This window comes from Sminthopsis crassicaudata, chromosome 5, assembly GCF_048593235.1.
Source record: "Sminthopsis crassicaudata isolate SCR6 chromosome 5, ASM4859323v1, whole genome shotgun sequence".
In the NCBI taxonomy this organism is placed as follows: domain Eukaryota; kingdom Metazoa; phylum Chordata; class Mammalia; order Dasyuromorphia; family Dasyuridae; genus Sminthopsis; species Sminthopsis crassicaudata.
Window position 1 is genome coordinate 211153744 of NC_133621.1, and position 13762 is coordinate 211167505.

At 41.4% G+C, this 13762-nt stretch overlaps 1 protein-coding gene across 2 annotated transcripts in view; it reads left to right on the top strand.

Annotated features, from left to right (window-relative positions):
• The window catches only part of PPM1H (protein phosphatase, Mg2+/Mn2+ dependent 1H), a 304307-nt gene that overhangs the window by 213259 nt on the left and 77286 nt on the right, over positions 1-13762 (top strand). For both annotated transcript variants that reach the window (XM_074269761.1, XM_074269760.1), the window contains exon 5: positions 6181-6265. In XM_074269761.1, the coding sequence (XP_074125862.1) occupies positions 6181-6265 (85 nt within the window). The remainder of the gene's footprint in view (positions 1-6180; positions 6266-13762) is intronic.

Here is a 13762-nt window from a genome sequence, read left to right on the forward strand (position 1 = left end):
TTCTTGGCAAAGATATTGAAATGGTTTGCTATTTTCCTTCTCTAGCTTCTTTTACAGATATGGAAACTGAGGCAAACAAGTTTAAGTGATTTTCCAGAGTTACACAGAGACCACATTTGAAGTCAGGAGTATGAGAACTCCTGACTCTGCATTTTATTCACCACACCATCTACCTGCTGTCTTGCTATGCAAAGTTAGCATTTTACTCTTCCTTTTTCTTAAACTCATTTTTTGTAATTTTTTTTTCAGGATAATTATGGTTAAATGACTTTCCAGGGGTCACACAGCTAGTAAGTGTCAGGTGTCTGAGACCAGGTTTGAACTTAGGTTCTATTGAATCCAGGACTGGTACTCTATTCCCTGTGCTATCTAGCTGCCCTCTCTTAAACTCTTAAATTCTTTCACCCAAAGTGTAGGTCTGTCATAGGCTCTGAGTTGCTGTTATATCATTTCAAGTTTCTCATCATTTTATTTTCACCTCCAGGTCTTCCATATGGTCAGAATCAGTTCCAAAATAGCTAGATTTTTTCTTATCTTTTATTCTTCATTTTGATGAGGAAATTGCTTGCATACTATAGCTTGTTTCTGAGAGAAATACAATGGAGTGTAATTTTTTACAGATCATTGAAACAACCTTCACACCCTTTCTGTCTCCTGAAACTGACATCCATTATTTTCTGTGTTTCTTGCCAGCTGCTAAAAATCTTTACTTCTGGATCTGGAAGAAATACCAGCATAGCCCAGTCTTTCAGGCTACTGATAACTGCCCTACTGAAATGATGACCATTTTATTTTCTGTTCCTTTTGCTGCAGTATAACTACAGTGTTGAGTGCCCAGATTCATTAGGCCTAAGGGCTTCCAAGGGAAACCTTTTTATAATAACAGACTACAGTGAATCTTTAGTGTTTTCTCAATTATCTTTCTAGATGTTTACCCAGATTATATATTACTATATCTGTCCAGATTATCCAGATGCCTTTGATATGCAACTATCATAATTTCTTCCAAATTTTAGGTAGAATCACAGCTCACCCACTCATCTCTTTTTATGGAAAAAAAAATTTTTTTTTAAATTTAAAAAATTTGCAAGAAATGTCAGACAGACATTTTTTAAAAAATAAAACAGCCTACACAAATAATGTTGAATTTATACTTTATTTACATACAATTAAGATTTTTTTTTGCATTTTTATAATACAGAGATCTCAAACACAATCAAAATAATAGAAGATAATATAAATTATCTCTGTGCTGCATTCACTGTCAGAATTAATCAAGTTAAATCTTTTAATAGTGGGCTGGAGGTAGGGGAAGACTCTTAAGACCCTTTTAGTTTTAATGTATAAAATAGATTAACATTTTCTCTCATAACTTTCTTAAATCTAGACAGGCAGCAGAACACATCATCAAACCCTGGCTTGTAGCCTTTACCCATTTCTGAAATGCAAATGTGTGTGTAAAAGTGTGAACATTTATATACCTAAAGTTTAGTAATTTGCCTTGAGAGTTGTTTGGAGCTGGTTTCAACCCACGTCTCCAGAAGGGGTCATTTAGTTCATAGATGGGACTAGCAAAACTCCTGGGAATGCTGCCTAAATCAGATTAAAATTTAATTGGGAAGTGTTTAACAGAATAATAAAAATGCAATAACAAGTACAGGTTTAAAAAAAACAGATTTTTCTTTATGATTTTTCAAAGTCAATAAGAACCTTGTGAGGATCTATTTCTATTTCAGCGATACCACTGATTCCAGACTGTTATTTTGAAGTTGAGAAGAAATAAGAATGGGAGATCAAGTGAGATTCCCAAGGTCACAATACATGTAATAAGGAATTGGCAAAGCCAAGATTTGAACCATGTTGCCTCTCCAAGTCAAAAGGTACAATACAGGGGCAGCTAGGTGGTGCAGTGGACGGAGCACTGGCCCTGAAGTCAAGAGGACCCGAGTTCAAATGTGGTCTCAGACACTTAACACTTCCTAGCTATGTGACCCTGGGCAATTGCCTGGGGCAGGGGTGTGTGTGTGTGTGTGTACAATCCAGTAGTGCTGGATGTCCCCTTGGGTCTTTAGGATTCTTATGGGCATCTGGAATCAGGGGGTGGAAGCATCGATGGCCATCTCCTGTTTCTGAATATATGTGCCAAAATCGTTAAGCTGTCTGAGGACTTTTGCTCCTGTATTCATTGGGGGGAAATGTCTGAGCGTGGTTCCAGAGAGCCTGGCACTGTGGTGAGAAGAACTGATATATGCGGGCCCCTCCTAACCTAGCATTAGCTCTGTTGGAGGGGGGGGGAGCATCTAGTTGACATTGGGGTACACCAAACCACAAAGTGCTGAAGGTTATAGCCAGTGGCAGGGGTCTCTGCCAAGAACAGAAAAAGACATACGTGTGTCAATGACGCCCAGGGACTTGTTCCCCATCTAAGGGTCTGCCGCCCACTCCCAATAAGAACATGCTCCCCTTCTACCGTCTTTTCCTTGCCCCTGACACTTGAAGTGAATTTGTGGTTTTAGGATCACTTTTTATTGACTTTAATTTGAACTTTTCTTTTGGAACCAGAAAATATCTACCATTTTTACCCATTGCTTTATTTATATCCTCCTTCCTTTAAAGTTCTGGTGGAAGGGGACATATGTCCCATAATTTGGAAAAGTGTATTAGCAGACTCCTAACTCAGAAGAGGTACTTAACTATTATCTTCCAATGACTTTCTGGAAAAAAAAATCTGACTTTCTGTCACTTTCTCTTGTCTATTATAATGGGGAAAGCACTAGAATGGGAATCAGGTCGCAAATAAGCAATACAAGTGAGTTTCTCATCTTAGTCTGTCTTGTCTGGCCATGTGCTCTGAAAAAAAAAAAGAGAGAGAGAGAGAGAGAATTGTGATATCTCTTCTATTTGAGAATTGGAAAGCAAGCCCTGAGAATGTGACCTTTTCTGGCATCCCCCAACCCCCCAGCCCACTCTTGGCCCCCAGCTGCATCTCCATTCCTGGTTCTCAAATTCCTGCTTTGCTTGCTCTTTCTGTTTTTGCCCATCTGGATGTCTCCATTCAATGTGATTTATTGTTTAGTGTGTGCAGGGCCATTTGTCATATCCCAGAGAGCACTGGACTTGGAAGACTCCCACTTGTTCAGTAAATGGCTTTGTACAAGTTCCTTGATCTCATTTCCATTGACTATAAAATGGGGGGGCAGCTCGGCTTAGTGAGTAGTAGAGGCAGAAAGAGTAGAGTTCAAGTTTCTGTCCATACTGGCTGTGTGGGCACATCCTGGGCAGGTAACTTGTCAGTATACTGGACAAAGCCTTCTTGTTAAAGCTTTTTTAAAGTTTCCAAAGCAGATGCAGGTATAGTTTTCAGCATTCAGCCTTGCAAAATCTTGTGTTCTAAATTTCCCCTCCCCTAAATAGCAAATAATCCAATATATTTAATATCTTAAATTAATAATTAAATAATATTAATATTTAACATATGTTAAGCATGTGCAATTCTTATATATATATATATATATATATATATATATATATTTCCATAATTATCATGTTAGGCAACAATTTAAAATAATAATAATAATAATAATGTTTATCCTTAGTTTTCAAAGGGAAACAATGGCATCACAAGGGCACCACTACCACCAATAATAATAAATTTTATTGATATCTTTTGTTTTTTCATCCCCTAAGTTTCCTCCTGTATCTCTACCTCCACCCCTCACAGGGAGCCATCCCTTACATCAAGAAGTACTTTACTTCTTAGTTACAGGTTACTTACAAATCTCCATTTGAGAAAGAGAGCATTTTCCCCATATCAAGGAGATGACATGTCTAGAGGAAAAATAACAAAAATAGTTCTTCTAAGTACGTGCCAGGACTAGAAGCTCTATCCTGTAGACCTGATGATTTTCTGGTGGGTGAATTTCTCCCCTCAAGGTCCCACTCTTGAGCTTGTTTGACTAATATTAGCTGAAACTAGTGATTTAATTAGTGGCGGTACTCCCTTCACTGGTGCAGAGATAACAAACACTTCCCCCACCTCCAGAGACTGGATTTTTGAGTGATGCCAAGACCGAAAAATTCCTCACTTTGTGGCCAACTTAATAACGAACCTTAGACACAGCCAGATTGGTCCTCAGACACAGAAAGACGCTGGTTGCAAGGCCAAAGCTTAGAGCCTTCCCAGCTTGGCTGAGGTTCAGCCGAGCTCACGGTCTGCCAGTCACCTCGTTGTCACAAGGGATAATTACAGAGTGCTAGTGGAGAGGGACTGAGTTCTAGTTCCAGGACAGAAAGGACCAGGCGTGAGAGAGAGAGGGCAGTCCCTTTATCCGCTGTGGGGACAACCTTGGATAAAATTTGTAAATGGGGAAAGCTTGGCCTTGACCCGTTGCTGCATCAGGTCCCCTGGTCCCCAGTTTCCCTCTGCTCCTTTGGGACTCGGTCCCACGCCCTTATCACCCCTTGCTCCTCTGCACACACAAAAGTGCTCCGTGATCTCTGCCTTTCTTCTTGTCACCCCCAGGAAAAAACTCTCCTTCCTTCCAAGCAGCTGGCACAGGAAGGTGTTAGGAAGAAAGCAATCTGATTAAACTAATTTATGCTTTCACAGTAATATGAAGGACTGATAGACCCCAATCCTTCCAGAGCCATTTGCATTTTTTAAAGAGGATCCTGATTAGCCCAAATGAAGCTCTAATTGGTAGAATTTCAGGCAGTCTTACGGAGTAAATGGAATAGGGTTTAAGCAGTTGGGGAGAGATCTGTTTGGGCATCGATTCCAACATAGAGGTCCGGCAGCTCTGCCGATGGTCCATCCTCTTGGGTTACCTCTATCTGTCATACTTTATTTTATTTTTTTAAATCACAGATTCCCTTAAAGCTCCTGGTTTTTCCTCTCCTATATTACCTTATGTGACAATAGCCGAGGGAACCCGAACTGATAGGGTGGGAGAGGAGTGATGTGGTAGACAGAAGCTGTCATTTATGTCTCCCATTTGGGGGACATCTTAGCCAAAGATACTACAGCAATTTTGCCATTTTCTTCTTCATCTCATTTTACAGATGAGGAAACTGAGGCAAAAAAGGTTAAGCGGTTTACCCAGGGTCACACAGCTAGTATGAGTCTGAAGCCAGATTTGAAGTCAGGAGGATGAGTCTTCCTGATTCCCAGCTCAGTGCTCTACCCACTGTACCCATCTAGCTACCCAGACAGAGGTTATTCTGCAGGTAATATGTATGAGGTTGTCTGCTAGTCAAGTCAGAAAACAAACATTTATTAAGCATTGGTGTGACAAACTCTGGAGTATAAACTCAAGGATTTTATATTCTAATGGGTAATACAATTTGCAGTAAAAACAAAACAAAACAAAACAAAAACACATATAAGATATAGTCAGTGAAAATGAAAAATAGCTGCAGAGGGAAGCCAGGTATTGCCAGTGTACCAAGGAGAATGCTTCTGGCCACTTCAGTTTTGACTGGTATGGTTGATTCTATCAACAAAGACTTACTTGCCACTTATATAAAGGAACTTCAGTGTTTGAGGTCCATTTGGAAAAAGATCTTTTTAAGTTTTTATTCTTCCCTATCTCACCATCATCCTTTTTTAAAAAGAACTGGCTAGGTTTGTATTCACTAAAGCATTCATTATTTCTCTATGTTTTATATATTATATATTTTTATATAATATATATATATATATATATAATATATAAAAATATATTATATAATATATTTTATATATTATTTCTCTATGGAGGACAACCTCCAGCTCCAGGTATCTGGAACGTGGTTATCAGCAGCGAGCTGAAGGCAGAATAATAGCAGCCACTGTGGGGATTCAAGGCAGGGAAATGGTCTTTGCTCCAGAATCTCATGTGGACATTTGGGTTCGGGGCAATGAGTCCTTGAGTCTAAAATAACTTGTCTTGTTTGAGTATTTGCATGTTGTGAGCTGTAAGGGTGAGCTGGGCAAGGTTTTCTTTGTTCTTCTCTAAAGAAAACAATCCAGATTGAGGATTTTCTGATTCGCTTACTAATGGGTTTTGTGGTATGGTTGTTTATATATTTTTAAAATTCATTTAATCTGTGGTCTGAGACAAGTTGTGTGTTGTAACAGGGCAAGATTTTTTTTTTTTCTCAGATTAGAAAGAAGCTGATTTTGTTTTCTTACCATTTCAGAGCCATCATTGTTAGGAATGGAGAAATCATCCCCATGTCTTCAGAATTCACACCAGAGACAGAACGCCAGCGACTCCAGTATCTGGTAAGAATAAAATGTGATTGGATGTGGCCGTGCATCGCCCGTTTGTAAGGGGGCATGAGTGTGTGCTGCCAGTGTAGCGAGGCACCCCAAACAGCTGATGTTTTATGATGTTAAGGCTTCTTTTGCCTGGAGAAAGCTTGTTGGCTTTGCATAAAATGTGATCCAGTCCACCTTCATGCCCGGCTTCTTACAAATAGAGTTTGGCCCGAGGCAGGGACACTTTGGGGACTCTCTTCATGTAATTGCCGTTTGTTTTCCTGAGCCCTTGGAGCATTGATTGTGGGAAATGGAATTTTCTCACACCTGACTCTAGTATGTTATAAGTTGAAGGGAAAAAAAGCAACAGCAGAACTTTTCTGCCCTGGGGGAGAACAGGAACGCGTTGCCCCCTAGCTTGCTGCCCGCTCTCTCACGGAACTTTGAGTAATACCATAAAAGGAATGTCAGGAATACTTCGTCTCCCTGACTCCCCGCTCTCGTCGTTCTCTGGTCACTGTGCACTTAAAGGCTGCAGCGTCCCGGAGGCTGGGGGACGGGGCTCATTGTCCTCTGAAGTATCTCTCAGGACCATCCAACTGACCCGGGAACCTTTTGTTCCAAGAGGGGATGGGGACCGAAGACTGCCGTGTTGGAGGAAGAGTATATTTTTCAGGGCTTTTCTATTGTGTTCTCGGATTTGATTTGTCTCAGAGACTCTTTCCTGAGGGATTCTTTACCCCCAAACTCCCGGGGCATTTCCCAGTTATCTGCCCCTAATCTGGGTAGCCGTTCTCATAGAACCAACTGGCTTCCGTCTGTACGGCTAGGTGGCGCCACAGTGCACAGAACACTGGGCCAGGAAGCAGAAAGTCTTTAGACATTTATTAGCACGGTGATCTGGGTCAAGTCATTGAGCCTTGGTCTGCCTCAGTCTCCTCATCTGTAAAATGGGGATAGTAATAGCTCCTTCCTCCCAGGACGTCTGTGAGGATCAGATGAGGTATTATTTGTAAAGTGCTTGCAGAGAGCACTAGAGAAATTCTAGCAGTCATTATTTTCTTCTCATGTTGACTCTGAGTGATGTATATTGTTGTTCAGTCGGGTCTGGCTTTGGGGCCCAGTGGACCCTGTTGTCCGTTGGGGTTTTCTTGGCAGACACACTGGAGTGTTTGCCCTTTCCTTCTCCAGTGGATGAAGGCCCACATTAAGTGATTTGTCCAGGGCCACTCGGCGTTTCCCTGAGTCTAGGTCCTGTGCTCTCTGCCCCGCGTCCCCTCGCTGCCTCCAGGAGCAGAGGCAGGAACATATCCGAGGCCGGTTTGGAATTGTAAAACTACAGAGCTGGGCATCACCTAAACTCCTCCAGGAGCAGAGCCCTTTTGACTTAGTTCAGAAATCTCCACGTTGCTCTTCTCTGCGCATGCGGTCCAGAAGGCTGGTCCAGTTAGAAATGGAATGCATAAACATCCTGGTTTTCCACTTTTTTTGTTCCAACAGGGATTGGCCATTTGTTAAGAGGCTGTGCCTTGAAACTGCCAAGTCCAGCAAGGGCATTCATGTTGTAGAAGTCCTTTCCTCTTTCACCTAAATCTTTGCTTTTAAAAAAAGTGAGATAGTTAGGAATATTAGCAGTTTTGTAGCAAAGAAGAAACTTTAAAAGAATCAAGAACAGTAAGAAGGAAATTTGGTCTATGTTCCTTGTCTTTTTATTTTGTTTTATAAAATGTCACAGCTGCAAATAAGGACAACAATATAAAGACAAACAGCTTGGAGGGATTTAAGAATTTCAAACAGTACTGCAACCACCCATGAGCCAGAGGCACTATGATGAAGTGTGATACCTACCTCCTGACCGAGGTGACGGCCTAAGGGCACACAATGAGACGCAGTCAATGTAGGGATTTGTTTTGCTTCACTATATCTATTTGTTGCAAAAGTTTTGTTTTTCTTTTTCCAAAGGAGATAGAAAAGAAAACAAATTTTTGATCATTGGAAATTTTTTTTCAAATTCTTAAGTTATTTTCCCTTAAACTGTTCCTACATTGAATCCTACTTTTATTTTTTAAAATAATATTTTTCCCCAATTGCATATTGAAACAATTTTAAAACTTTTTTTTTAAGTTTTGAGTTCCAGATTCTTTTTCCTCCTTTCTGACTAGGTGAGCAATCTGATGTAGGATATCCATGTGCAATCATGTAAAACATTTTCATGTTAGTCATTTTATACAAGAAGACTTAAAGGAAGAAAAACTGGATAGAAAGAGGAAAGGAAGAAAGAAAGACCGAGGGTGGAAAGGAAAAGCAAGAAGGAACAAAATTAATGTTTTAGTCTTTATTCAGACTATATTACTTCTTTCTCTAGAGGCAGATGACCTGTCATTGTGTATCCTTTTGGATTGCCTTGGATCATTGTATTCTTGATCATAAATCATGCACTTGAACTTTTCATTTCTAATGAAGAAAATCATTTAAGCAAAAATCACCTTCTCCAGTGACTGCATCTGTTAAGTGTATACTGCATTCTGTGTGTGTAGTCCCTTACCTTTCTACTGAGAGAAGAGGAATATTCTTTCATCTGTTCTTTAGGACTGAGATTGTTCATTACAATTCATCAGACTATAGCTACCTTTTGGTGAAATTTTTCATTTATATTTCAGTCATTTAATTTATTCTGATTCTGCCTGCTTCCTTCTGCATCGACTCTTATGAATCTTTGGTGAGTTGTTTTAAGTCCAGATTTGATTGATAGAAAGTCCTGAAACTCTGCAAGTTCTTTCAATGTACATTTTTTCTCATTCAGTATTATAGATAATTTTGTTGGATATAATTTTTGGCCACAGGCCTAGTTCTTTTGATTGTTGGTAGATTTGATTCCAGGACCTGTGGTCTTTTATTGTGGCTGCTGATGTCCGGTATAATTCTCATTGTAGTTACAATATATTTGAATTGTTTTCTCTTATTTCTTGCAAAATTTTCTCTTTGATCTGGGTTTTTGAAATTTAACAATATTGTTCCTTTGTATTTTCCACAAAGGATCTTGTTGAGGTGAGTAGATTTTTTCCCCCCCTATTTCTACATTCCCCTTAGGTTCTATCACTCCAGGATAATTTTCTTGGATTATTTCTTGCATAATTGTGTCAAGGTCCTTTTTTTGGTTACAACTTTCAGGTAGTCCATTTATTCTTATATTTTCTTTTCTTGATCTGTTCTCCAGATTTGTCATTTTTCTTATAAGATATTTCACGTTCTGTTCTATTTTTTCAATTCTTTATAATCTATTTTGTTATTTCCTAGGCTCTTATAGTTTCACTGGCTTCCCTTGCCTAATTCAAATTTTCAGTGAATTGTTTTCATCACTGAAACTCAGTATCTCCTTTTCTAGTTGGTTAACTTTTTTTTCATGATCTTGTTTTCCTTGGATGGTTTTTTCTTTTTTTTTCTTTTTTTTTTTCCCCTCAGTGTCTTTCTTTTAATTTTTTAAATTCTTTTTTGAGTTCTTCTCTAAATTCTCTCTGGGCAGGAAGCCATTTCACATTACTCTTTGTGGTAGAAGCTTTTTTTACTTCAATGTCCTCTGAAGATGAACTTCCCATAGTAGGTTTCTATATTGGGGTTCATTTTTTAAATAAGTCCGGGGATGGGGGGATAGTGTCTCTGGCTTCACCTCAGCTCTCCCCTCTGATCACGAACCCCAATCCAGAGCTTCCCCAGCAAGTGCCAGCAGCCAGCAGTGCCGCTGCCCACTGCCTCTACACACCGGGTGCGGGTTCTTTCTCACCCAGGGCCACGTTTCAGCAGCACAACCGGGCCTGCCATTCCCAATCATCCCAGGTTCCTCAGGCTTCCCAACTCAGACCCCTACTCTGGAAACAGTCGCAGAGGTGAAAATTTCTATGGTTTTTTCTGAAGCTCCAGCTGAGACTCTCCCCTTGGTGTTTCTGTGGAGCTAGCCTGGAGGTATTTGCACTTCATATGATCAGTTAGCCTGGTCTTACTTTGGCTTTTCCCAGGGTCTTTCTTTACCTCTTCTCTGGTTGTATATGGAGGACCCTTGTTCTGCCCCAAGACCTTTTGATTTTTTCACCAGTCTGTGTTCTCCCTGAGGCATAAATTTGTTCTATTTGTGGGGTAAATCTGGTGAGCCATCTTCCCAGAATCCTTCCTTTCATTTCCTGATACAGTACAACTTAATATTTATAAACATTGCCCACCTGGTGAGGTTTAGAATTGGGGATAACTAAGTGAAATTAGGTTTACTTGAGGTGTAGTGGCAGGTTTTGGGGTACAGGGAGTCAAATAGAGCTCCCCTGCAACCCTTTGCATTCGGTACAAAGATACAGAGTTAAATGAGGTCTAGTAGCAGCACAAGAGTTCTCTGTCAAGGCATTTACAGACCTGAAAACCTAGATTGATAAAAGAGGTTTATTGTGGGGTTTGGAAGTAAAGTCTAGTTAGTAAAGTTGAAGGTAGAGATAAGAGGGCACCAGAACCAGGGTTTCAGTGGGCAGAGAGTCTTTTGTGCCAGGCATGGGGATGGTATGTTGCCACCCTCTACAAAGAGAGGACTCCAGCTTGGCTCTTTTGTGAAGTCCCAGGTTGGCTCTGGGCTGAGTTGCAGCCAGGGCTAGAACTTGAATTGAATTCAATGGGTTTCTGGACTGAGCCGTCCCCTCTCAGATTACTAAGATGAAACTGTTTGTGCTTGGGATGGAGTCCCCTCCCTGAGGCAGAGTTGAAGGAGGTTTTCTCCTTTAAGGATTTTTCAGGTTTCCTCTTCACACCCTCTGCAGTATCTAGCACATGACAATAGGTATAATAAGAGGGCAACTCTCAGTTGTTCATCTAGCTATGTATCATATTCCAGGCTACTGTATTCCACATGGATACTGTACTCTTAAGTATAACAAGCCTGCCTCTGCCTTCCCCATTTGGGATGTGCATGCAGTGTGAATAAATCAATAAATGATTGAGTGACTGTTTTTGGTCATTCAGGTAGCCAGTGGAGCTGCATTAAACACATGTATATTCTGATTTGTAATTTCCGATCTGACTGCACTGGACTGTCTAAAATACCACTAAAAAGTTAAACATTTATTTCCTTGTCACAGGTTAGATCGCATTTTATTTTTATGACATGATGGAAATAGCATTAACATTTCAGAATACCCAAATATTTCTTTCCTTTCCTTTCCTTTCCTTCCCTCTCCCTCTCCCTCTCCCTCTCCCTCTCCCTCTCCCTCTCCCTCTCCCTCTCCCTCTCCCTCTCCCTCTCCCTCTCCCTCTCCCTCTCCCTCTCCCTCTCCCTCTCCCTCTCCCTCTCCCTCTCCCTCTCCCTCTCCCTCTCCCTCTCCCTCTCCCTCTCCCTCTCCCTCTCCCTCTCCCTCTCCCTCTCCCTCTTCCTCTCCCTCTCCCTCTCCCTCTCCCTCTCCCTCTCCCTCTCCCTCTCCCTCTCCCTCTCCCTCTTCCTCTCCCTCTCCCTCTCCCTCTCCCTCTCCCTCTCCCTCTCCCTCTCCCTCTCCTCCCTCTCCCTCTCATAATGAATGGAATTTAGAATTCAGGGAATTTACATATGAAACATAAGATTATAGATTTAGAGCTTGGAAGAGTCCTATTAGAGGCTATCGGATTCAATTTCAACATTCTCTATAAAATATGAATCTTTATATCACATAGCAGTGAAATAAGTGAAGAAACAGATGCTCTAATGAGATAGTGACATACCCCAGAGATACACAATACACACTTGAAAGTTTTGAAGAATCAGTGATAGTTGTTTTTTGTATGCAGAATCCAAATTTTTTCAGACTATTTGGTGTGACAAGGTAATTTGTTTCCTGACTTCTTTGGATACATGTGAGAGTCTGACATGAGCAAGATTAGGACTTCATCTTGGTGAATATGACATGTATATGGTCATACTTATATTGCCTTACTGTTATAGCTGATCACTTTCTTTTTTATTTCTGTCTTTCTGTTTTATCTTTCCTTCTCCCTTCCCCCCCTTTCCAGAGACTAGGTCTTTCTCACCTCACCCAGGCTTGAATAAATGGGCTACTCTTGGGCTCAAACTATCCCACTGTTTATCAGAAGCTTTGACCTGCTCCATTTCCTATATGGGCTGGTTTGCTACACCTTAGGCAACTTTCCCCACCTCCATTTCCGCTTCCTATCAGGAGCTCATCTTACTGATGCCAAATTTAGGGCAAACATCCAGGAGACCCTCCTGTAGCTTGTGTTATAAGTGAGCGCCTGAAGGAAGAAGGAAGAAAGAAGGAGGGAGCGAGGAAAGGAAGGAAGAAGGGAGAGAGGAAGGGAAGAAAGGAAGGAGTGAAAGAAGGGAGGGGAGGGAAGAAAGAAAGGAAGGAGAAGGAGAGAGAAGGTAGAAAGGAAGAAAAGAGAATTAAGAGAAAGAAAAAAGAATTTAAAGAGGAAGGATGGAAGGAAGGAATACAATTATTTCTTATCTTTCCACATTGATCAATTAATAAAATATTTTGAGGACACCCACCAAGGTAGATCAAAAGAGATTCTCTCTCTCCGCAGCCCCCCCCCCCCCCCCTTTTAACAGAACTGTGACTTGCAAAAGCCCACTCTGGGGAATGCCCGTCCTGCCTCCAGCCTTTGCTCCTGGGGCTCAGCCCCTTTGCGCCCTCCTTGAAGTGCCTGGCTCGAACCTCCCCCGCTGTATTTCAAGGTGACAGTCAGACCCAAGCCCTAGTCTGGGCGCTTTGATAGTTCTGAGGTGGGAGAATAATGGCTTTCGTCTGTTGGGCTGAGACATATTTATAAACTCTGATTTGATTACATTAAGATGTGCCAGTATCATCAAGCTCCAAAGAACTCTCTATCCCAGCAGAATCATCCAAGCCTGCAGCTGTTTTTCATCAAGGCCAGTGTATAGAGCAGATGAAAGTTGGTTTCCCGTGCACGTTTAATGCACACAAGTGTAATGTCATTTGAAGTGATTTCTTGCAGTGTCCTTAAGAAGTACACTTTGGGTTCCATCTCTGTTTCCCCCAGCTCCGGGCTCGGACAGGCTCGGCGCATCAGCCCCTCAGCTCTCTCTGGCTCTCCAGGCTCAGAAGTGACTCAGGAAGCCCCAGCCCGCTTTAAAGATGGAGTGTGGCAGGGAGATGAACCGGCCTCCTCCCCACGTTCCACTTAACCTTGAGAGAGAGTTGTTAAGCTGAGGGAGCCTGGCTTCAATCAGGAGGTGTGATGGCAGAGCTTTATCTTCTCTTTGCTCTTAAAAGAGCAGTTCACAGTGTGATGGAAGATTATAATCTACTTTTTGTGTCCCCCACTGCAGTCCTTCCCCCACCTTTTCTTCCCTTCCATAAAGCCCTACAAGTCTAAAAATATTCTCATGAAAAACACAATGGCAAAACCCCTAGCAGATAGATACATTTTTCATATCTACCATGAGTCCCATTGTTTCCTGGATTTTTAGAGCGTGGTACTTTTCCCGGGGCAGCCCTTGTTGAACCTTCCCTCCCCTCAAATAGACTGCCTTTTGTT